At 38.1% G+C, this 25,244-nt stretch overlaps 1 protein-coding gene across 1 annotated transcript in view; it reads right to left on the bottom strand.

Annotated features, from left to right (window-relative positions):
- pde2a (phosphodiesterase 2A) overlaps positions 1–19,087 on the bottom strand; it is a 196,667-nt gene extending 177,580 nt beyond the window's left edge. The window contains exon 1 of the mRNA XM_008425456.3: positions 18,930–19,087. Coding sequence (XP_008423678.2) covers positions 18,930–18,988 — 59 coding nt within the window. The 5' untranslated portion in view covers positions 18,989–19,087. The remainder of the gene's footprint in view (positions 1–18,929) is intronic.
- Positions 19,088–25,244: the final 6,157 nt, after the last annotated feature.

Raw genomic sequence — 25,244 nt, 5'->3', positions numbered from 1 at the left:
CCCTCTACTGTACGCCTCTCCCAAATGTTTGTGTGTGCACACATGTATCCTGTGCGCGTTTGCGAAGACAAAAAGCGTGAAAGTGTAAAAGTCAGACCGGTTGGGGTCATTGATGGCGGAGAGGAAAATGAGGGAAGACATACTGACAGATGTGAGCACAATTACAAAGAATCACAGAAGCAGCACACCCAGAAACCCAAGCAGACGTTTACTCATACTGACAAGAGACAAACCAAGACACTCGGCCCACCTCTAGACACCAGGGCCGCTGAGTGAGCTCCGACTCTAATTAGCGACTAAACATTTCACACGAAGAGCAGGGTTTGCATCGGTGTCTGTTTACTGGTGTCTGTCTCAGTATGTAATCATTTAGAGGTTGTAGGATTCAGATGAGATAATTGCTGGTGGGGTGGCTCTATATGATATAATCTGCATGTGGTAATGCTGCAGCTTTAACAGCCAATCAGTCTCTGAAAGCACTGTCAGAATGCAGATGAACTTCACCTCCTCCTATCAGGCTTCTTGACAGCACTTCAGCAAGGCTTAAAAAAAAAAAAGTGAAATGTGTATGAAAGTGTGCGTATCTGTGTGAGGCAGTTGTGTGTGTGTACATGCGTGTGTGTGTGCGTGTGTGTGTGCGCAAGTTCTCCTTCAAATTGCATTGCCTGAGGCAGTGTGTGTTCCTGGGAACAAGTGGGGGTCATGTACAACTTTTCTATGTTTGTCTCAGGGCAAGTTAAAGTCTCTTTGCAATCGTCTTGCATACTGGGGTCAAAGTTATGACACAAAGGTCAGAGAAAAGTCTCTCTCTCCAAAAGAGGATGACAAAATTTCAAGTTCCTACAGTGTTTTTTTTTTTTGTGATTCTCTGGCTAGACATCTACTTTAGAGAATGTCACAGCTCATGAACAGCACAGCACATATTCTGTTCAACTAAGGTAAACTGATTAGACGTTTATATTTATGACATGGGGAAAAAAAACAGCATAAAATCCATGCAAAGTCAAATCAGTGTGACAGAAGTGTTAACATGGTCAGCCTCTTCCCTTGTTCAAATAATGTCACTTTATGCATTCCTAGTTGATGTTCTACGTAAAAACCTTTAAAATAAACCCCCCTGGAAGTGGCCACATACAAATTCCTCAACTTCAATTGAAATCATTGGTGAGGAGGTTGAAACTTAGGCACAAACAGATGGCTAATTTTCAGCCCAGTTAAAAATGTATCAGGTTATGCTTTAAAGTCGAATCATAATAAAGAAACTAAGAATTTAAGTGAACTCCTGAGTTCAGATATCCAGTCAGAACCACAGCAGAAACTTTGCGATAGCTTCAAAAAGCATGAGGTTCCTCTTAAACTTCCTGAGGGACAAGAGGAGTAACCACCTAATTATTATAATTAATACTAAATTATTAAAAGTGTGTTTTAAGCAACTAGTAAAATGCTTAAAGTTTAAAAAAAAAAGCTCATCATTGTGATGTTTACTGCATAGCTAATCTCTTTGTAGGTTAATCTACTAATGTTACCCAATTAATAGAGAATTAAGAAAACAAAAAAAATAAAAACTTGCTAGGAAATGAGTGTATGAAACTAAGCCAGCAGTAGGAACAGTACAAAATCAAAAGTGAACTTTACATATTCCTTTTACTTTTCTAAAACCAACAGCTCCTTTCAAGCAATCACTCTGAAGTTCCAAGTGGATATTTGTCTGTAAGCATTGAGCTTCTACATTCATTCGCTTTAGCCCTTGGGCTCTCTCTGCAGCTCATAACTCCAGCTGAAGTTGCAGAAGATTCAATTTAAAATGGATCATATAGGTTTCCTCTTCATATAGAGCAGCCACAAGTGGTCTTGGACAGGGGTTGTGAGATGGATTGATGGATGGTTAACGTTATTCAGAAAAGTTACTTATTTTCACTGTACTTAGACTTGCATTGTAGAACTAATTGCATCTTTGAGTCTTAGCTGACTTCAAAATTAAGTTAAAAAGTTAATACATTTATTGCTGGGCAGAAAACAATTGGGACTTTATGTCTCTAAAATTAGAATCAACAAAAAACAAAACAAAACAAATATGGTCTTTGCTTAAAGTTACCCAATGTACTTCAGATTAAAACAATTTAGCTTCTCAGATTAGCTCAAATACTTATTCTTAAATCAAGCATATGCCTTAATTTTAGACGGCCATTTTTTTTTCTTTTTACTAATTTAAAACATGTTAGTCCTGATATTACCGTTTTATTGATGCAAGACTAAATCCCTGGATGTTCAGCTTGATTAAAACACAGCTGGTAACACATTACACAGCTTGACTGGTTGTGTGTCCCTCCGTTTAACAATCTGTAGCCTCTTTTAATTTCTTCTCAAAGCTTATTTATTTTTTTACAACTTTAAATATGAGTAAAGATGTTTTATGTTCAACCATATGTACAATAATTAATCTTATAACATGCCAGCTATTTAGAAACCACCTTTGGGAAACAGTTTTCATTGTTACTGAGCATTGCTGGTCTATAATCATCTGTTCTCCAGGTGGATTTAGTTTCCATTAAATGGTGTAAATTAATACTGGCAGGTTATGGTGACTCTGAAATCTTAAGAAAAAAAACAAAACAACCAGAAAACATATAGTAGTATATATCACAGACACATTTCTATACCAGAAAAACAAAACAAAATCAGCTTCAAACATGCGAGACTCGGCTGCAGAACAATTTACAAAACAAATCTGGCTATTTGGTTCATTTAAAATAAATGATTGTTTCGCTGATTCTTGAGCAAGTAAAAATGAAATTAAAAAATAAATCAGAGTAAAGCTATTTTTATTCATTTTAAAAGTTCTAATCTTTTTAGCCCACTATCAGTTTTAGCCTGGAGACTTTTACTCAATGTCCTAGATGAAGTATTAACCCGTAACCAATTTGAATTGATCTTTGGTAGGAGCACCTGACCTTTTTCTATCTCACCATCTAAACAGCCTTCTCCTCTCTTTGACCCACCTGTCTCACTTATGTGTCTGCATGGCAGGTGGTGTTTGAAAGCTTGATATGTGGAGAGGGCAGAGAGTTTGGAAATAAAGAACAGCGAACAAGCAGATGGAGTCAATAATCCAAACAATCTCATTAAGAGAGAGAAAAATCAATGAGGGACAGCTATAAAAAAGTAAATCAGTGCAACTCAATAAAGGCGTCACAGTACATTCAAAGAGGAAAAACAGACAATTTATGCACAACCTAATTGTGAGAAATGAACGCGTTTTTAAAATAGGCCTAAATCAGCTGCTGAGAGATTTGGGGATTTATGTCCTAATGCTGAACGAGCAGCAGACAGGCAATGACGTTTACAATCAGGCCTGTGCAGTAAAAAGGTGTTTGTGATTATCCATGAGGAGCCTTATGTCGACATGTCAGAAGATGGACGCCTCGTGTTTACATAATGCCAATATGCAGTACTATTTAAAACTGAAAGCATCACAAAACTTGTTCAAACAGCTACAGCTGTGCAGCGCGCTGATCAATACAACTGATCAATTACAAAAAAAAGGACCCCTGCCATCAGGGCATGAGTCAACAGAGCATAGGGTCTCTGCATCTTTATCTCTGCAGGAGAGACTGAGCGTAACAATCGCGTCATTATCAGCGTGCTACGGAGATACAAGATTCACTTTAAACAGGGTGGTGCAAATCAAATGATGACATACATAAAGACTGAGCAACAAAGCAAATTTCCAGAAACTACCAAAATATTTCACGTTTATTGATATCTCCAGAAAAAAGGGGGTCAAGACCTCTGAATCTTTCTATGTGGGCTCTCTCTCACCAGATGTTCACATTTCACACTCCATTACTTTGTTCCCTCAAACCCCTCTTTAGTTAAATTAATTTTTCAATTGTTCAAGTGTTCATTTCTTAGTGTCTGTTATATATATATATATATATATATTAAATGTTGCATCTTAAAATAATTTCTAGGTGGTTTTAACATTCAGAAATAGAGCACAGTTTCTTAAAGAGCAAGTCCTTACATAAGCAGTGGTCCCAAACCCTGGTTCTCACGGCTCACTGTCCTGCATGTTTTAGATGCATCATCGCTGCTGCACACCTGCTTCAAATGATTGAATCACTTCCTTAGAGAGCTTTCAAATCCTGCAGAAGCTTGTTAATCACCTATTTACTTAAGCCAGGTGCAGCAGCAGGGAAAGCACCTAAACATGAAAGACAGAGGGCAGTGAGGATCAAGGTTGGGGTCCTCTGCTATGAAATATTGCTCCAAAAACTAGAAAACATTCTACAAGTGAAACTCATAGATTATGTAGATCATTTTCTTTTACACCTGAAATAAAATATTTAAAGCATTTAATTGTGTGAATGTTGTAGGCATTCACACTCTTGAGTTCCTCCACTTATTTTCCATCCACTCTTTGCATCTTTACTCCTGAATACTTTGTGCTATTTCAACCATTCAACTTTTACTCCATTTTGCTTATTCAGAATGTCTTTTGGTGCATTCACAAAAATATTCAGCTTTTTGTGATCCTCTTGGGCCCCACTGAAATGAATTTAAAAAATTCAAAAACTTCTGAGAAAATCTGCTAAAACCTTTGCACACCTAGCAACTTCCACATAGAAACAGCTTTCAAAATATAATCATATCCTTCAACTACTTCTGTTTATTTAATTTTTTTCGGATATTTTACAAACCAGGGTTGGAAGCAGAGGTGGAATTAGGTTAGAATTCGGGTTGGAAGTGGGATTGTAGGGAAGGTCGGAAAGAGCATTGGAGTTCGGGTTGCAGTTATACACACTGCATTTTCATAGTAATTTTGATTAACCAAAATGTCCAGTCGATACCCCCAAATGGTCAAATAATTATAAGCTGCATTAATAAGAATATGCAACCAGATTAATTATTTCGAGTCTCTTTAAGAATTTGATATGCCAATCTGAATGAATCTTCCAATGTAACCAGAGCATCTGCTTAGCAGGAAATTAAGTAACGCCTTTTGTTTGGCATTTCTGTAAACACAAACAGATAAATATGTGCAGAGCTGATAGTGGAAAATAATCCTGAACAACAGGCCTCCTACATGCTATGTATGTGTGTGGTGCACTTCTAAACCACGTAATATATCTGTATTATTAATAATAATTTAATTAAAGCAGCTTATCTTCGTACGACACTGAAACCCAAGGCACATAGACAACAGAGTGATGATATTTATAGTAAACGACAAGTTAAAAGGTAGGAAAAAAGGAAAGATACATGCACAAAGATTAGAAAAAGCACCAATAGAACTGGTCAAAGTGTTGCTTTACAAAACTAGGCAATGATAAATATTTGTAGTAAGAGCAAAAAAAAAACAAACAAACAGCAAAAATGATTGAAACAGCTGCCAAAGCACCAAAGTATTGAAGCACACTGTAAATTAAAACTACGCTGAATTAACTCTGCGTCTCTGCTGTTTCCAGTACGAAAGCTGATATCATTAGCATTGTGTGCTTAATTTTTGTGCCTTTAAATGTGATCACTTTCATCTCACTTGTCACAAAAGGATGAGCTACACTAACAGCCACGCTTATATGTATAAAAAATGTATAACGGTCGAGAAGCCGGATAATATTTATGCTTTAAATCATGAATAATAAATAAGTTAAAGATGTGAAAGTACTTTTTATTCTGCTTCAAAATCTCTGCATATTCCCACTGTATAAGGCTGCAAGTTAGCAACTGTTCACACCTGTGTCAGCAGGCCTAAGCATTCTATTGACACAACATGAATGAGATATTGTACTGCTTTCTAATTAAACCAAAACTTCATGGCATAAGATGACTGCCTAGCCCTCCTATTTAACTTCATGAGGGCGTGCATGTGTGCAGCCGTGGATGCTCGCATCTAGATGTGGCTGTCTGATCGATTGCTGACTAGGAGACAGCTGCACCCACACACATCTATCCCTAATGTGGATCCTCACAAGAACACGCAAACACACACGCGTGCACACACACACACGCATGCATGCACTCGTGCACAGAAACACCTGTCTGCAGCAACAGTCCACAGAGATAAGAAGGCTGACAAGAGCTGCAGGAGCCAAAGCTGGGAGCTGTCAGACTCATTTCCCAGTGACACCTCCAGGCTCCCACACAAACACAAGCACACCTTCGATGACTGGTGACATCAATTTATTTCCTTGCTGCCATTTTATGGGACCATGACTTTAGCATGCAATATTTAAATGTTGGGGAAAAAAAAAAGAGTTCCTAGTTTTTGAGCTTAGTTCCAAAATACTTTAAGGTTCTACCTGTAAAATAACTTTCTGATTAAATGTTGGAATTAGTGATCAGAAGAAACCAGCTGGCTTGGTTTCTAAACCTGTCTGGAAATTGTAATAGAAGGAGGAAAGCAGCCCTGCGACAGACTGGCGACCTGTCCAGGGTGACCCCGCCTCTCGCCCGGAACGTTAGCTGGAGATGGGCACCAGCAACCCCCCTGACCCCACTGAGGGACAAAGGTGTAAGAAAATGGATGGATGAAGGAGGAAAGCATCTGGGCTTTCTTGAGCTAAACCTTGGAAGCAAAAATGAATCGGAACATATTGGGACAGAAAATACCTTCTGAGATCCAGTTTTGTCCAATGAAAACAAATTCTTTTAAGTTCACACAAGGAAAGGTTATTTTAATAATACCTCCTAATTTTGGACCATTCAATTAGAAATACTCTGCTTTCCTCCCCACTTCAGATGACTTTGGGTTTTATTTTTATTTTTTTCTCCTGCTGTTTTTGGTGTTATCTCATAGATCATAGTGTGCTTAGAGCTCTGAAATAATGTCATTAAATAACTTTGCTTTTGGCTTCTCGGAGATCAGCAGTCTTTTAGTAACTTTTAGGTTCTTAACTTTGATTTCCTTTGCCTAAATGCTCTTTTAATAGCTTTAAACTTTGATTTTTCCACCTCAAACTTTTGTAAGTGTTCATATTTTCAATATTACACCAGTGAAAATACAGAAATCTCTGCTCTTAAGACAAATTACTAAAGAGAGATGTTATTATATAAAATTGACTTTAAGCTTTATATCATGTTATGATGTTGATCCCTCATCAAAGACATACCGAATGTTGCTTTTATTCTTCCATGCATGTTTGAGGAATCCCTGAATCTCCTATGGCCGCCTGTCAGGGGTAACCAAGCCCTTCTTCTCACAAACGCCACCTATTTCCACAAATCTCCTCCTTATCATACAAACTGCTTCTCAGTCTAATACTCTTAACAATGGCTGTAAGCAGTAAGGTGGAAAAGAATAATTGAGATGACGTGTTGAAGGCAGGAGCTTCTCAAAGAGACGGAGACCCAATTTCAAGGTGTCAAATTGCACATTCAACTTTCTTTTAAGTCACGTTTGATAAAAACACCTTTTTATCTGAAGGTAACATAGCTACTTGATGGTGCTATAAAACTGCACTGTATTATGTAATTTCAGTAAATTACATAATATTGCCACTTTAACTAATTGGAGAGGTGAAGAATTAACAGTTGAAATTCATTTATCTATGCACTTTAATCGACTTCGACAATAATGCCAAAAGATTTTTGGACTAAATGACACCAGTTTGAAAATATGTTAAATATTATTTCCTCTTGAGAAGTACAAAGCAAATGCAGAGAAAGCTGTTCTATTTTAAAAGTTTTTAATAAGTGGTTTTATCTACACATTCTGCCGCAATCTGTCCTGTGAGGACATTTATGATCTTGATGTTTGAAATGAGAGTGAATTTGACACCACTGAGGTACAATATAATATTTTATGTTTGAAGAAATTTTATCTGTTAAATTAAACCAATAAAAATTGGCCTTGTCAGATCTGATAATACAAAAAGTATGCTGCCATCTTCTTGGAGGACTACTCACTTATTTTTTTTTATCATTTATGGGCTCTGTCATTTTCTATAAAACTTGGTAAGAGCCCTGAAAGACCGTGATGATTTATATCAGAGACTTTATGAAACGGCTCTCACGGCATATGGAGACAGCTGTATTAAATCTAATTACACAGATTTTACTGCTTAACATCAATGTTAGATGGCATGTAACTAAATTGACACATCCATCTCCTGTTTTCGAGGTTAAACACACACACACACACTTGCACACACACAGGATGAAATGTGTGGAATTTATTGAGTGCACTGTGATGAATCCACTTAGTTCACAATCAAAGAATCAATCCTGTGCGGTGGGTAAAGTAACTAAATCCATGACTGAATTAGGAAGGTCCCTGCTCAAACTGATATGTAGGATGTTTGATGTTTTCTCTTTACAAATCAGTGCGATCCTTTTTGATTTCTCAGACAAATAAGACGAACGTCAGAAATATGTGTTTGCTCTGTAACGGTCTGAATATTAGCTGTATTCAGTTACAAGACGTAGGCAGAGTCTAAAATTGTGAGAGAGTAGTTTGGCTGAAAATGTGTCATTCCTCTCCAGGGTTCCTCCACTTCATATCTAGTATGTTTTGATGATAGGTTTAGTCACATGAACAGGACTAGCAAACATAAAAAATAGAGGACTGGATGGATGAGTGTCAGGATCAAAATTATACTACTGTTCATTTTAAAAGATTTCATTTTTACTCTATAACGTAAAAAATAAACCAGATGATTATTATAGACAATGACATAAATCAGGTAGAAAGTTGGAACAGAATAGCCATAATTTTACTAGGACAAAACATTTCATTTTCAGCCTTAATTCAACCTCAGCTATATGATTGTCATCATTTTAAAAGATATGCCACACTTACAATATTGCTAAATTTTTGTATTACAAAGCCAGACCTGCAGCGACTTTTTATTGACTAATATGCAGAACTGTCATTTGTAGTTAATTTTTGAACATCGTGTGGTAACTCATTATGAGGGCAACAACATTCTCTCTAATGCCAAGGCAACATAAGATACAAAATATAATTAATTTTAGTCAGCTGTGCCTTGAATAACTTTTCTATGTTGCTGAGAATGGGGAGACTCCAGGTAATTTCTGCAGGACTCATACATTTGATCCTCTTCCCTGAATTTCATATAATTTTTTGCATTTTAATTAGTTGAAACCCAGTGAAATGTAGGCAAAAAATGAACTTAATTAGGCTTAAACAAAAACAGATTAACCCTGGTGAAAAAGTGAAAACATTTCACTGCAGCACCATCATTTCTTCAGTAAGGGAGAAAAATCTAATTAATAAAATTAGATTAAATCCAGACAATTAAGAAGTAATTGGTTTAAACAAGGAGAAATTGTCGATTTACATGCAACATCTCATACTGACTAAACACAGTCTAGGCATTCTTAATTAATGTTTTGCATATTTAACTTAATTAGTATGTTTAGGACCTTGAGTAATCCATAATGCTAGGCTTTCTTGAGTTTTAAATAGGTCATTAAACAGATGGATATTTTAATTTTCCACTCCCCTTCAAGAATGACGTGTGACTTGTGCTTCAAGTGGGGAAAATAATAAGAATAAGAATAATAAGAAGAAGAAAAATAAGAAAAACGCTACAGCCTGGACCTGGCCCCTACTGACACCAGGGTTTCACCAGAAAATTTGCTAAGCCGTGTAGTTGGGGCGCCAAGGCAGTCCACTGGGATTTTTGTATTTAAAAAAATGTTACTGGGTAATTATGTTACTGGAAGACATTGTTGACAATGCTTAAACACATAACTGTCTTAAAAACAATAAATCAAAAAGATACACTAAAAATAAATCAATAATGTTTGGACATCTGTTACTAAGTAATCCACCAGTGTATCGAAAAACACTGTAATGCTGCTCGCATTTAGAGTCGACCCAAAGCGTATATGAACTAAGCAGCTGTTTAAGGCCCCTAGGCTTTATTCAGCCACATAAATGCTAGCATTTAAACACAGACAACAGATATAGCATTTTAACACTTGTTTATCGAGAACGTCGGTGCTGCTAAATTTTATTTAATGTTATTAAATCTTAAATTTAAACTTTCCGAGGTGGGATGTTTACTTTGTAAAAGTGCAAAGAACAATCGCCATAGTTAACATTAGTTTTGTTACCATAGCCACAGTCTGACAATATGAGTTTTAATCTTTGAACTTGAGCTCTTGTTTAGCTTGTTTCCTGAGCGAAACTCTGTGCTAAATCTAGTTTAAAATACTAGTCTTAAACCAAAAGTAAAGGCTTGTCTTTTAGCTACCATGCTGTCACACACACTGGTGATATCACTTTTGCTCCTAAATATTTAATGACCACTCATGAAAGAAGGGTTGAAAAAAAATATATTGATTACTGTTTCTATTTCATCCTATATTAGAATCAGAGTCAGCTAAAAATATGTATAAGCAGCTGAAAGTAAAAAAAAAAACTAAAAGTCAAAATAATTCTCATTGGTCTGATTTTTAGAAAGGGAGGGTGAGGAATATTAAAAATCTCCAAAACTCAATGTCAGAGAACCTTTGGAAGGAGTTGCATCTTGGGGTCAACGAGTCTTCCTACCAATGCTTAGATGCTGTCTTGGCTGTTTCAGAGGAATGTGAGGTATTCTGTAACAGGGTTTGTTGAGCTCTGCTGGGACTTTAACTGGGACATTATTCTTTAGTTTGAACTAAGAAGGAGCTTTTTGATAACAAACACAACAAGTGGGTCTGATGGCACAAGAGACTAATTTATGGAAATGGACTTTATGCACAAGAACAAATAAAAGTATTAAATACTGGATGTTGGCCTGAAAATGAATCATGATCTAAAATGGCATGACTCTGACAGACAAACTGGTAGTGATGCAGTCAGATTTTCTGCCTGTAATCTGTCTGTGAGTCATTGTTGACTTCAGTCTTCTGGCACACTGTCATTGACCTCTGACTTTTTATTGCATAGACACGTTTTTTTTTGTTTTTTTCCCGTCATTTGTTATCTGCACCGATGATTCAGTGGGACGCGTCATGCTTTGCCACTTAGCTCGTTATATTTACCGATACAATGACAACAAGTGAATAACGATTCTGAACATTTCATAGGCATTCGACATGCTTTGCAAGTCTAGATTTTGTGTGAGAAGTTGGTGGATTATTGATCTCTTATGGCTCTATTTAAACTATCATCTGTCTGGAGTAGAAAATTGGTAAGAACTTATTTATTCATCTAATTAATTAGTAACTAAATTAAAGCAGCAGATGACTCTGGAGTACATATGCATATTTTAGTGAACAGCATATTTTTCCTGCTTGCAAAGAGTATGAACTTGTATTCAATAGTGTCAAAATACTCTAAGCTGTGAACAGAAAGCTTTTAAGACTTTTTGTCAATACATAAAAAGGCTGTGGAGCATAAAAAGAGAACACAAAGGGTTTTTCTCCTATTTCCTATAATCTTCCCCTTCTCTTTCTGTCCCTCATCTCTCTCTCTCTCTCTCTCTCTCTCTCTGAATATTTTAGTATTGATGAGCCCATTACTGATGATAACACAGTGCAACATCAGCATCTTTCTCTCTCTTTCTTTCTCCCTCTGTCTCTCCATCTCGGTGTCTCTCTCTCCCTCACACACTAATCAGAGGTCAGATTACAACTCCGCTCTTGCTGCTGCTGCTGCTGCTGAGCAATTGTGTGCATTTCTGTGTGAGCGTGTTTGCTCAGCAGGGGGCTGGGGAATCTAACTTCCTGGCATCAGTCCAATAAATTGCAATATTTTCAAAGCTGAAAACCACTCACGTACATACCCCACTGGCACACAAATACAGATTATGACTGTGATGATGTGTGTTGGATGTAAAAAATGATGCTCAATAATCACACAGCAGATGAGCAAAACATGATGTTTTCTCAAAAAGTTATTAGGAGGCATCAGAAGGAGCAGAGGACAGCACAGCCTGTGACCCTTTGTAGCTCAGGGGAAACCCTGAGACCCAAACACACCTAATTCAGAGAGCTTTTCTATAATCACAATCAATGCTTTCTTTTTTGTGTTGATCTGCCAGTTTCTTTTGAATGGCCAAAATCCTTCCAAGTTTTACTGCAATCCAGTCAAAGTGCTTGAATACAGCAAAATTATTAATATCAGTGGTAGAAATTATCATGAATAAATAATTGCAAATGCCTTCAGTTTTGGTACAGTACAATCAGACACCACATTGCATTGGCGTCTTTACAGTAATGCCCACATCGAAAGAGATAATGTTTCGGCTGCTGCAACTACCTGTCCACTGCATATGGCCACTACAGCTGAAAAAGTCACATGCCAACAAAAGTCACATGCCAACAAAACAAACTCATGAGTTTTCTATTAACATTCTGACTTGTGTGATTATATTAAGTGTCACAATTGGAGAGTGTATTTTGAATTTGGTTGTTGCTGGTAACTGTACCTAGATTGCTTTGCATCAATCAGAAGTTGCCCCCCCAACACCATGACGCAACTACAGAGCCTTAGACAGGATTGCTTAGGCAAAGATTAGAAATAAAACGGCAGACACTGTGTCTGCAAGCAATTGGAAGTTTGAAAAGTTCATGCAAACAAAAGGCAACCTGCATATCTAATAACTGATATTGTAGAGCTTTGTGGCTATTTGTAATAATGAGAGAATGGCTTGTTAAGCACCAATTCAAACACTGAAACCACCAGAATGCTTCAAATAGTTTTTAGTTTTATAGGTTAAAATTGCATGGCTGCTCTCATTGCTCAATCATATCAGGTACATATAGAACTGGTTTGCATGCATTGCTTCTGCCATTTTGTATTCTGTGCAGTGATCACGCTTCATTTCATGGCCTTCACTGATCACCATCGCTATATCAAAACAACTCCAGCATAAGGGAAACAGGTGAGGCCAGCTACTGAATCTAATTGTACTTGAGAGATCACCGACATCCGTGTGGCAGATTCATTACTCTCTTTGGTCTCTGGTTATTTTTCTGCTGGACAAGCCAACAAATGTTCAGCGCAAGAAGCTTAGTCTTCTGTGTGGACTGGTGAATGAAAGCCATTATTCCTCAGGGATTTCCTTGATTTAATTTAAAACCCATTAACAAAGAATGAAATAAAGTCCTATATATATATAGGTCCTTCTAAAAACATTTGCATATTGTGATAAAGTTCATTATTTTCCATAATGTAATGATAAAAATTAAACTGTCATATATTTTAGATTCATTGCACACCAACTGTAATATTTCTGGTCTTTTATTGTTTTAATACTGATGATTTTGGCATACAGCTCATGAAAACCCAAAATCCCTGTCTCAAAAAATTTACATATCATGAAAAGGTTCTCTGAACGAGTAGTTAACCTCATCATCTGAATCAACAAAGTAACTCTAAACAACTGCAAAAGATTCCTGAGGCTTTTAAAAACTCCCAGCCTGGTTCATTACTCAAAACCGCAATCATGGGTAAGACTGCTGACCTGACTGCTGTCCAGAAGGCCATCATTGACGCCCTCAAGCAAGAGGGTAAGACACAGAAAAAAATTTCTGAACAAATAGGCTGTTCCCAGAGTGCTGTATCAAGGCACTTCAGTGGGAAGTCTGTGGGAAGGAAAAAGTGTGGCAGAAAACGCTGCACAACGAGAAGAAGTGTCCGGACCCTGAGGAAGATTGTGGAGAAGAGCCGATTCCAGACCTTTTGGGACCTGCGGAAGCAGTGGACTGAGTCTGAAGTAGAAACATCCAGAGCCACCGTGCATAGGCGTGTGCAGGAAATGGGCTACAGGTGCCGCATTCCCCAGGTCAAGACACTTTTGAATCAGAAACGGCGGCAGAAGCACCTGACCTGGGCTATAGAGAAGAAGCACTGGACTGTTGCTCAGTGGTCCAAAGTACTTTTTTCAGATAAAAGCAAATTTTGCATGTCATTTGGAAATCAATGTGCCAGAGTCTGGAGGAAGACTGGGGAGAAGGAAATGCCAAAAGGCCAGAAGTCCAGTGTCAAGTACCCGCAGTCAGTGATGGTCTGGGGAGCCATGTCAGCTGCTGGTGTTGGTCCACTGTGTTTTATCAAGGGCAGGGTCAATGCAGCAGCTATCAGGAGGTTTTGGAGCACTTCATGCTTCCATCTGCTGAAAGACTTTATGGAGATGAAGATTTAATTTTTCAGCATAACCTGCTCACAGTGCCAAAACCACTGGTATTACTGACCATGGTATTACTGTGCTCAATTGGCCTGTCAACTCTCCTGACCTGAACCCCATAGAGAATCTGTGGGATATTGTGAAGAGAAAGTTGAGAGACGCAAGACCCAAAACTCTGGATGAGCTTTAGGCCGCTATCGAAGCATCCTGGGCTCCATAACACCTCAGCAGAGGCACAGGCTGATTGCCTCCATGCCACACCACATTGAAGGCTGCAAAAGGATTCCTGACCAAGTATTGAGTGCATAACTGAACATAATTATTTGAAGGTTGACATTTTTGGTAATAAAACAATTTTCTTTTATTGGTCAGATGAAATATGCTAATTTTTTGAGACAGGAATTTTGGGTTTTCGTGAGCTGTATGCCAAAATCGTCTGTATTAAAACAATAAAAGACCTGAAATATTTCAGTTGGTGTACAATGAATCTAAAATATAAGACAGTTTAATTTTTATCATTACATTATGGAAAATAATTAACTATCACAATATGCAAATTTTTTTAGAAGGACCTGTATATATATATATTGATTACACAACTTCAACAGTCAAATTTGTTGAGTCTTGATACACCAGCATGTTGTTGCTTTTAAATGTTAACAGCCCGAAATGGAAAAACACAAAGGGAATAAGTTTCATAGTTCCTGCGGAAAACGCTCATATATAAAATATGCACATATTATTTGATCGATCTTAAGTTTGATCTCATAACCACTCAGCTTAATCAAGAGCAGAAAAATCTATTTAATTACCAATCAATCTGAGCAGTGTGGTCTACTTTACTTACATACATTAAAATGAAAATGAAGAAAAGGACCTGACATTTAACAACTTTTTTTTTTTGCAGGCAGGCAGGCAGGCAGGCATCCCTAAGAGGCCTCCTGACAAACATTACCTTACAACATCAAATCAATGCTGGCAAATTTGGAAACAATAGTTAATGATTACCACAGAGTCTATAGGATGGTGCTTTGATATGTTCTCAGCACAAATTGAGTAGACTGAGTCAGGATCCAGCATTAGCCTGCTTTGCTGGAGCATTACATTACTAAGATGTGCTCAATCAGCCTGGGAATGACGTCACACTGAACACTGTCAGGCTTCTTAAGCGTGTGCTCATTTCTACGAGCTTTACTGCGTAATTGCTGTGTGGCATGGAGGCAATGAGCCTGAGGTTCTGCTGAGGTGTGATAGAAGCTTATAGATTGATTGGATAGCAGATGATTTCAGGTCATCTGAATTCTTGGGTCTGGTGTCTCATCTTCGTCTTGACAATACTCCACAGATTCTTTCTGGGTTCGTGTCAGGTCAGTGTGCTGGCCAATGGAGCACAGGAACACCATGGTCATTGAACCAGTATTGGTACCTTTGGCAGTATGGCAGGTGCCAAGACCGGATGGAAAATGAAGCAGCATGAGATGTTTTATGATTTCCTGGTAAATGGCTGCACTGACTGTGGACTTAAGAAAACATCAACAGATCAAATAGACTGGAATCCAAAAATGGCATTTTTGGCCATGGTGGCCCACCATGATTATTTATATGATGAGCAAAGGTACATGACATACCAGAGGATGTATGTGCAGGTTGTGTTGTTTCAAAAATTAAAATAGCAGCAGGCTACAAGGATGAGAGTGACCATGTAAAAAAATTGATAGGCTCTTTCACTATTCAGATATTTATACCTTGAAAAAGATGGCCACAGTATTACAATTCCCATTTTGAAATGAAAGTGGATGTTAAAGAAACACTATTAGAGATATCTTATCAGTGCTTTTTGAAATATTCTGTTTGAACAATGCACAATTATAGTAGGACCATATATCCAGAATGAAAAACAGAGAGAATTTCATTACTGTTATTTCTACCAAAGAAAAATGAAAAAAATCATCTATTTCAACAAAACAACGCTTCACTAATACAATGTGATAATAACTGTAAGCTGCAAGACCTGCTGCAAGATAAAATAACTAAGTTGGACATGAAGCGGCATATTTATTTAGCATAGCATCATTTGTAACTACAAGCTAATATTATTAAGCTTGTTTTAAGTTTGACTAACTAAAATAAGCCTTGTAATCATTCCCTATGTTGAGCATTTCCACATTTTGGTAAAAACCTCCCCAGATAGTGTTGAGTGAAGATGTGTCTCTAACCAATTTTTAAAATACTTTTAATTGCGCTAATGATAACTGTCTTAGTTGTTCTATTTGTTCCTTACTTTTTTTAGATTTTCTGCTTCAATTCACTACCTTTTATAATTGTTAGTATTATTGACACACACACATCCCTAAGTGTGTTCATCGTTAACTCCATAGGCCGTCTTCATTCCCGCGATGGTCCATCATCTTGCTGGCATGCAGTCTGTGTTATTCTGACTGTGTGCAGCTCACGTTTTGTTTACCTCTGCCCGGATTCACTAACTCGCTCACGCACACCTGCCCTCCTCCCAACATGAAATGCTCCCCCTTCACGAACGTTTTGACTCCTTTTTACTGGGCAGACAGTAAATAATCTGACCTGTTCCTCAATCTGTCCCTGGTCACGTCTCTCTCGTTATCCTCCTCCAACAAATCCCCAGAATTGCTAATTCTCCTTCATTCTGAGGCGCTGAACCCGCTTCAGTGATTCGGTGCCGCAGAAGGAGAGAGGGAGAAAACCACACAAATCATCAAACTGCGGAAACTTCACGCTGGACTTCAAGTGGCATGGACTCTTTGCCTCTCCACTCTTTCTCCAGATGCTGGGAATGTGATTTGAACTAAAATCAATGCACTATGAAATGAACTAAAAACTTTACACTCGTCTGAAAAGACGACTTTGGAAGAACAGAGCAACGGTCCAGTCTCTGGTTTAGGAGTGGAGAGACATAAGGAGCGCGACATTGGATTTGTTTGTGCATTGCTCTTGATCCGTTATCTCCAGCGTTAGTCAACTCCTTATGAAGCTTCCCCAATTTCATTAATTGATTTAATTTGACAATCTTTTTCAAAACTGCTGTTGTCCCTGTGGCTGCAGCCTCTTTTTCCTTCTACTCAACTTTCTCTGAAAATACTTGGATACAGCACTCTGTGAACAACCAACGATGACCTTTTGTGGCTTTACCCTCCTGATAGATGATGTCGAGGTCATTACGTATTATACATTAAAAATCCTTTTTCAAAACTGATCTTAGATAACATTCTAATTTTCTGAGACACTGAATTGTTGGGTTTCCATTTTCTGTAAGCCACGATTATCAAAATCCGACTCCCCCTGATGACAGTGATTTATCTCTCAGCCTGCAGCTCGCCACCCTGTGAAAGAATCTTATTTTAGCTGTTTGTGTCCTGTATCTCTTTCTTTTGGTCACAGTCCATATGGCCGTAGGTGAGAAACAGAAAAAAAGACAAATCAGCAAACCGAGAGCTCCTTTTCGTCTCTTTCCTCAACTGACAGACAGACCGCATTAACACTTGTATTACTACAGATCACACCAGAATCCATCTGTCAATCTGCTGGCCTCTTCATCCTTCCATCACTCATGAATGAGAACGAGGCTCTTGAGCCCTCTACACTTGAAGCAAAGGCAATTTAGCGTGCCCGCTCATAATCTATCGTAAAGAAATGTGGCTTTATGACTGGAATAAATAATTTATCAGATCCCTCAGAGGTAATTATTAGGTTATGTCAGAGGTTATATTGGCTTATAATATTACATATTTCAAAAGATTCAACTTGCCTTATTGTGAGTCACACCATAATTTTAAACAATTGCAAAGTTTTTAGAAAATGGCATCATACTCAAGGTCTGAACATGAAAATCATTTATGAAAAAAGTGAACCCAGAGAAAAATAAGTGAGTAGTGAGAAAAATGAGTAATAGTTAACTACAGGTATTTAAATCTGTGTATATATATATATATATAAATATATATATATATTTGCAGGAGTTAAATGAGACAGAGACAAAATCCCAGTGCATTAATAGGAAATGGAGTTGTAAGCTCATTAAGGGAAGAACAGGTGTGAATGAGGCAAATGTCAGTTTCAAAGTTTTAAAACAAAATATTCCATCATACTAATGGCTTCATTTATTGAGATGACAGAGCAATATGTGCAGTTCAAAGGGAAAACAATTGTGTCTGTTGTAAATTTTGTCAGGTATCAGCCGGTGTTTAAAGACAATAACAAGTTAGTGGATTTTAGCATTTGCAGCCCTTTTCGGTTTAACACAGCAAATTAGTCAATTTTCCACAACTTTGCCCATAATAACATGGCTCCTTAATGAAGCACAGCCTCTTACCTTAAAACGGGTATATTGCTATAAGAGTGTTCAATTAGAGACACAAAACGTTATTTGCTCAAAGTCAGCCCTTGAACACAAGTTTCAACAAGACAATTTTCACAGGCAGAATTCAATTAAGACTGATTTATCACTTGAAATGGATGCGCTCCTGTAGGGATATTAGGCGAAGAGAAGCCAGTGTGAGCAACGTGACGATTCTCGGGAAGACTGAGAGGCGCGATAAGGTCACTGAATTATCTGTGGAGCACATTATACATTATACAGCAGCACACTGACGGAACATTTACAAACCAGCTCACAACACTTGGGGTCGTCAATCTCGCTGTCAGTGGACGTGATGACACCCAGCAGGTCACACTCACTCACTCACTCACTCACACTACTACGCTCACTCTGCGTTTGGCTCGTGGTCACACGCCGTGTGAATGTCAGCGGAGCGCTTCTTCTGAATGTAAATACCTGAGCAGGTAAGCGGAGTTATAAGACGGACTTACATCTCAGAGGACGGAGGTTGGCTACGGCAGAGGAGCGCGTGTCCGCACGCCTGTCCCATCGCGCATCCTGCCCGGCGCCTCCTTCTCTAACCCGGCTGCAGTCACGGGGGAGGGGGTGGGTGAGCAGGCGGGAGAGCAGCCTGTGTGTCGGTCTGTCGAAAGTGGATATGCGTTTGGATGGGTAGATGATGACTGGGTGTGTGCTTCCTTGCTTTCTCTCTCCCCCGGTCTCTGCCTGCCTGCTTGCTTGCTCTTCTCTCCAGCTCTGATAGCGCGCAGGGATTGGTCGGGACCCGGTAAGTGATATTCGAGCCGCGGTGAGCGAGCATATAACAGCTGAGCAAAGAGACAAGAGAGCGGCGGCGGCGGAGAGAGTCCAGCCGTTCAGCACTACACAGATGCATCAGGAGCCAAACCGGAGATCATACACGATCACTCTCTTTGCCTCCCGCATAATTTACAACCGTGGACATTAAAATGTGCTGTGAAAATTAAACTTTGACCTTGTACCTTTGCACTTTAGTTGCGCATTTTCTCTCTGTGTTGCACTCATACACCGTGCATTAGATCCGAGGCGAGACGAGATCTGGAATTGATTCCTCTCCCCTCTGACAAAGATCTCAGTGGCTGGATCAGACGGATTTGAATAGGAACCACACGCTGCTCCTCTCCAGCGTGCCAGTCATGGGACGCTGCAGGTCTCAAAGGTCCGTCACATCTCCCTTACCATATAAGGTGCTTCCAGGCTGATAAAACAAACCTGGAATTTAACTAATAAAACAGCTAAGAATTTGTATGCATTTAATCTGGGTTGGTTTTATTTAAAACTTTGTTTTTATATCAATAAACTCATACAAAGCCACTTAGGTGGGTACAGTACCTTCAGACTTGTATTAATCAGTGGCACATACAGTATGGGACATGCTGACATTTTGGGGAGGACGTGCTGAAGTGGGGAAAAAATAGCCTATGGAACCACTGGCTGCAAGTAGTGTGAGATTTTCATAACAACAAAATTATTGTGGATTGATTAAAACACAGAACACTGCCTCACACTTGGGGTCAAAATTTGAAACTCGCATTATCTTTATTTTGTTTTTCTTAAACACTGAGCACCACGTGTTTTTCCGGACTACATCATTCTGTATTTTTATCACAAAATATCCTCTGCACTCTAACTTTTTATTGCAGCAAAGCAAGGCACCCTGACAAATCTACCAGGGTAGATCACACTAAAGTTACTTTCATAAACCTGATTAACCATTGTCTGTTCTGCAGCTTAAATCGGCTATATCCAGAAAAAAAAAACTTAGCATTTCTGAAATTATAAATTAGAAATTCTAGCTTATTAGTTCAAATACTCTTGCTGGGGGCAGGGAGTAAAATAAGACCAACTATTCTATTTTATATTGATTTTAAATAGAGACACAACATTTCTCAGGTTATGTTTTATTAATCACATGGAGGTGCAAAACAAGTGCAGTCAACAGGTGATAAACAACCGGAGCACAAAGTTAAACTTAATTGCAAATCATCTTCCTTAATGCATATTTGAAACCTGCAAATTGATATTGATATCAAATATTCCTGATTAACAGTGGAAGTCAGGGGTGCACACAAACAAGCTCTATATGCTAACCTTTACAGTTTCTTTCATAAAATTATCTTATTTGCCCTTTATTATAAAAAGAGACAAAAAAATAGAATTGGTTTGTGACTAAATGTTACTAAAATTGTAATTTTAATAACTATTATTAAAGTATGGCATGTAAACCTTTTCCCTGACCATGACAGCTGCATTGTACTATTGGCAATGACTGCCTTAGGATCCACACATAATCAGTGTGAACAAAGAAATGTGTTCTCTCTCTCAGGACTGCAAGAACAAAATTACATTATTCTGTTCAGGAGACTTGGCATTGGACTTCTTGCAGTTTGACACACATTTTGGGCAGAGCGATTTTTTTTTTATTCTGTTTTTGGGGTTTTTTGCCTGGTGTCTGAAAACTATATGCTAAAACCTCTCAATGAAAACTTTACATGGGTTCCTGTGAAGTATATCTTGGCCAAAAGGAACATTGTTCCTGCCGCCTCAAGTAAAAGAACAAAATAATTTGTTCTTAAGGAGTATTTTAAGTTTGATTTTAACATTAGCATTGTTGCTGAACTAAATGAGACGTAAACTGTTAAGACTTTCAAAATTAATTTCTACAAGTTGCTATGACAACCGAAGAGGAGGTATTCATTGGTAACAAACACCTCAAATGCTCAGCAGGCTAACAAGTTTCATTTTAGCGCAGTAGCTAAACTTTTAAAACCTGGATTAAGTTCTTGCTCCAGCACAAAATCTCTCTTAACCACTAATCTTATAATAGTTTCTACGATTTACTAGGTTGAGATGCTCAGTCAAAACATTTATACACCACGTAAATTCACTAACATCTTCAGCTGGATTTCAACGACAGTCAGGAAGGATGTTACCAGAAAAATATTTAAGTTGTTTTCTTTAGCCACTGCTGAAAACCACATTGAAAAACTCATATGTTTGATTAACATTTGATCATTTTAACGGACTATTCATTATGCTCCAAAATGTCCTGTTCATCGTGCAGAAAAAACCAACTGGGACTCAATGCCATTGCAATGACTGGTTGTGCTATTGGAGTCGCATTCAAAGAAGCCTGGGAGCTGTTTTACATTTTTGCTGACGACTGAAAAAGAAAAGAGAGTAGAACTATTATTATTCTGTAGCCTTCAATCATGAACACCACAGGTGTTGACAATTATTTAGCCTAATTAATCCTCCACCTAGGGCTCAAGTGCACATACAGGCTGTGACTGATTGACAACTTAGTAATTTCTGTTTAATTGGTTACACATGCTAATCATCATGTTAATCATCAGAATTCCTAACATTTTTATTACTTCTTGAACTGAATAACCTCTAAATCTAAACCCCTAAAATTCATAATATCAGACTGAGCAGAGGACAAAAGAATGTTTACCACAAATCCATGCGTGTGAATTTCCCATTTCAGAGATTAAAATTTGCAGTAGTAATATTATTCTGTTTCCCTTGCCTTTTTTGTGCACATATCCTCATCAGGAGTTTTCTTTTTCTATTTATATCAGTGATTCACAAAGTGGAGAGGTGAAATAAGTCTGGATTTGTGTGATTCTCTTCAGCGTTAGCAAACACTGTTCGTTTACATTACTGTGCAACAAAGCTTACTGTCTGTCTTATCTAGTGAGAAATATGTATTTTTAGGTTGTTGTTTTTTTAGCTTTTGTTCTACATTTTAAATACGATTCTCTCTTGTGAGGTTTTGTCTTGACAAACAGGACACTTGTCATGTTCTGCCACTCTTTTTTTTTTCCTTCTAAAGTATTTATCTGTGCTGGAGAAAGATGGTGGTTGCTTTAAAGTCTGGAAAATTTTCTTTTCTGTACTCATAGAATTTACCCTGACAGCAAAAGTTGTCTGGGCCGGCTCTGGGCCAAATTTAGGTGAGCATTTTCACGGACCCATAAACAGACCTGAGTCAGAGTCTTTTTTACTTTTTTTTTTTGCTGTCTGGTATGTTAATCAGCTGTGACTTTCCCCAACCCTTTCAAATGGCTCAAAGTTACACTGAAGCAAGCTGATTTTTAAAAAAAACCCACAAAGTTTATCATTTTAAATCCCAAGTGATTTCTTCATGACGTCTTCTAATATAATTTGCAAACAAAGCATTTTTTTTTTTTTTTTAGAAATGTGTCTGTCTTTCCGTTTCTGCCCTGGCCAATTGATCCTTGTTTTGCCATGGTGCATCACAAATTTTGTTTATGTTATGTCTTCGAAGAGGTAAAAAATGTATTTTCAAATTAATAAAGGCAATGTTAAATTAACATTTGATGCTGTTTTCTTGACACTGTACCTCTGTTTAGTAGAACTTAGCCAAATCTGTCAGCAGTCATGGTCACAAATCTCTTCCTTGTTTTTTTATAGTTACAATTTGCAAAAAATGTAGGAACCATTGCCCTATCCAACTAAGTCATTTGCCATTACTGAGTCTTATTGGTAAACCTGCATTTTTACATCAGTCTTTCATTTGAAGTCTAAAGAAGCAGTTGCATGTTTTACAGTCATCTGAAGTCATCTCGGTGGTTTCCAGGCAGCCATCAATTGCCTCTAAGAATAAGCTAAAGTACCTCTCTTATGGAAGTTGGTCCACATGGGAGGGTGAGCTCACAAAGGTGTAGTGTAGATAATGTAGATAATTCACACCTTTTTGAAGGGCTTAGAATAAAAACCTTTTTATAAGAGGTTGAATTGTGAACTCCTGCTTAGATCTCATACTCCATGACTTTCATCATATTTCTAGCATCTTCGTGTCGAGTGACATGTTCTCTGTTGTTTTTCCTTTGTGTTTAACAGCCTACAAAACGCCTGGGCATGCAGCACAGCAAGTATTTGATCCAGGAGGAATCCTCCCACATTGCCATGAATCTACTTAGCAGTGACATCTGGCAAACTATTGAACTCCACATGTCTCCACTAAAGCCAAATCCAGTCACATCAGTTAACATTAAGTGATATCATTTTTTTTTTCTCAAAGCTGAGTAGAGGGGAAAATGTACCATGGCCCTGGGAGCAGAAGAAACTCCTACAGTCTTTACCACAGCTGGTCATTAAGAGCAATACATCCACCTGTTCTTTAATTGGTTTTGCCTCATTGGTGTTGTTTGGGAGCTTCACTCTCCTCTTGAGAGGTTCATCTAACCTGTGTTGCTTCGTCACAGTGAATTCAGGTTTATCTAGCTGAACTCACTGCATTTTTCTGAGTGTGCAAATTGTAAATGGCCAATTAAGCTGGTGGAAACCGAATGTAGCTCACTGGGAAGAGGCCGCAGGGCATAAGGAGATTATGCTGGAGGGTCTATGTGTCCCCCATGGCCTGGGAACATCTTGTGATCCCTCAAAATGAGCTGGATAGAGGGGTATCTGGGTTTTCCTTTCCTCTTTTGCTTTCACACCGTCTGATAAGTGAAAGACAATGAGTTGATGGATAAAGACAGGTCTCTATCCATTAAAACCTTGAAAATCTATTTTCTCAGACATGGAGATGTCCAACTTTCCATCTTGTATCTGAATTTTTTTCATTAAGCAACGTTTGTCTATTTATGCATCACTGTCAGATTTTAGTAAGTATGAAAAAACAAAAACTTAACATTTCGACACTAAGCTGCAAAAATCCCACCATATCAAGTCACTGCAGAGCTTTATTCCTCCCTCCTCTCCAACCAAGCAGTTATGGAAATCATTGTAAACTACGTTGCCATGAACAAAGAAATACTTCCTGTACTTGGAAATCCAAAGAACACAGAGTTTGTGTGAAAGACAACTTTGTAGGACAATTTAAAGACAATAACACAAGTTTCATTATGTGTTGCTGTATATAAGAGTGATCCTACTATCTCTTCAATCAAAGCTTCTCAGACACTGAATGGAAACATATAACTGAAGGTAAAAAAAATAGTGAGACATAACAAAACGAGATCGCCAAAATGGCCAGACAACACCCAAAAAGAGGAAAGATAAAGATAACTGCACATTCACACCACTACAGTTCTGCAGAGGTCTGGTCAATTCAGGTGTCTAGGACAAGAAGTTGCAGGAAAGGAGCTGGAGTTTTCACATCTGCCTTAGGAGAAAACTGTACGCAGATACCCTTTACACTACACAGCAACAACAGAAGAAACACTAAAAAAATTGCAGTTAAAGAGTACTGTCGGAAAGATTTGGAGCATCTGAGTCATTTATTGACAGTGATGGGATGGAAAATGACAGGTGAGGTCCTGCTGAATATCCAGACTGAAACAGACAAACGAGCCAAAAAACTGGATTTTAGCGACTGACCATGCAGACAAGAAGGCAGCGAGAGATGCAGCGATTCCAAAATGAAGAAGATTGAGACAGAATGAGGAGAAAAAAAGACATGTAGTGAGGACCGTACACGATGTTGGCACTGTTGGTGATTAGAAGGATCAACGTTAAGACCAAATGACATGTTCCAGCAGAACATGAAGGAAAACATTTGTTGTACAGAAAGAGGCTCATAAATTGCATACTGCTGGAAAAAAGTACTGATATATAATCTTTTTTTTTTTTTTCAAAATCATGATATTAGTTGACTTCTATGGACTTCTGATCTGAGATAAAATCTGGACGTTTTATCTAACCAGATCTGTGCTTTATCTTTTGGGATATGTTATGCCATCTATCATACCACTTGAGCGTAAATGTAGCATAAGCATTGCAGTATTGCAGCATTG

This window comes from Poecilia reticulata, chromosome 13 (genome assembly GCF_904066995.2).
Source record: "Poecilia reticulata chromosome 13, P_reticulata-male-v2, whole genome shotgun sequence".
Taxonomy (NCBI): domain Eukaryota; kingdom Metazoa; phylum Chordata; class Actinopteri; order Cyprinodontiformes; family Poeciliidae; genus Poecilia; species Poecilia reticulata.
This window is presented reverse-complemented; position numbering and strand designations above follow the sequence as displayed.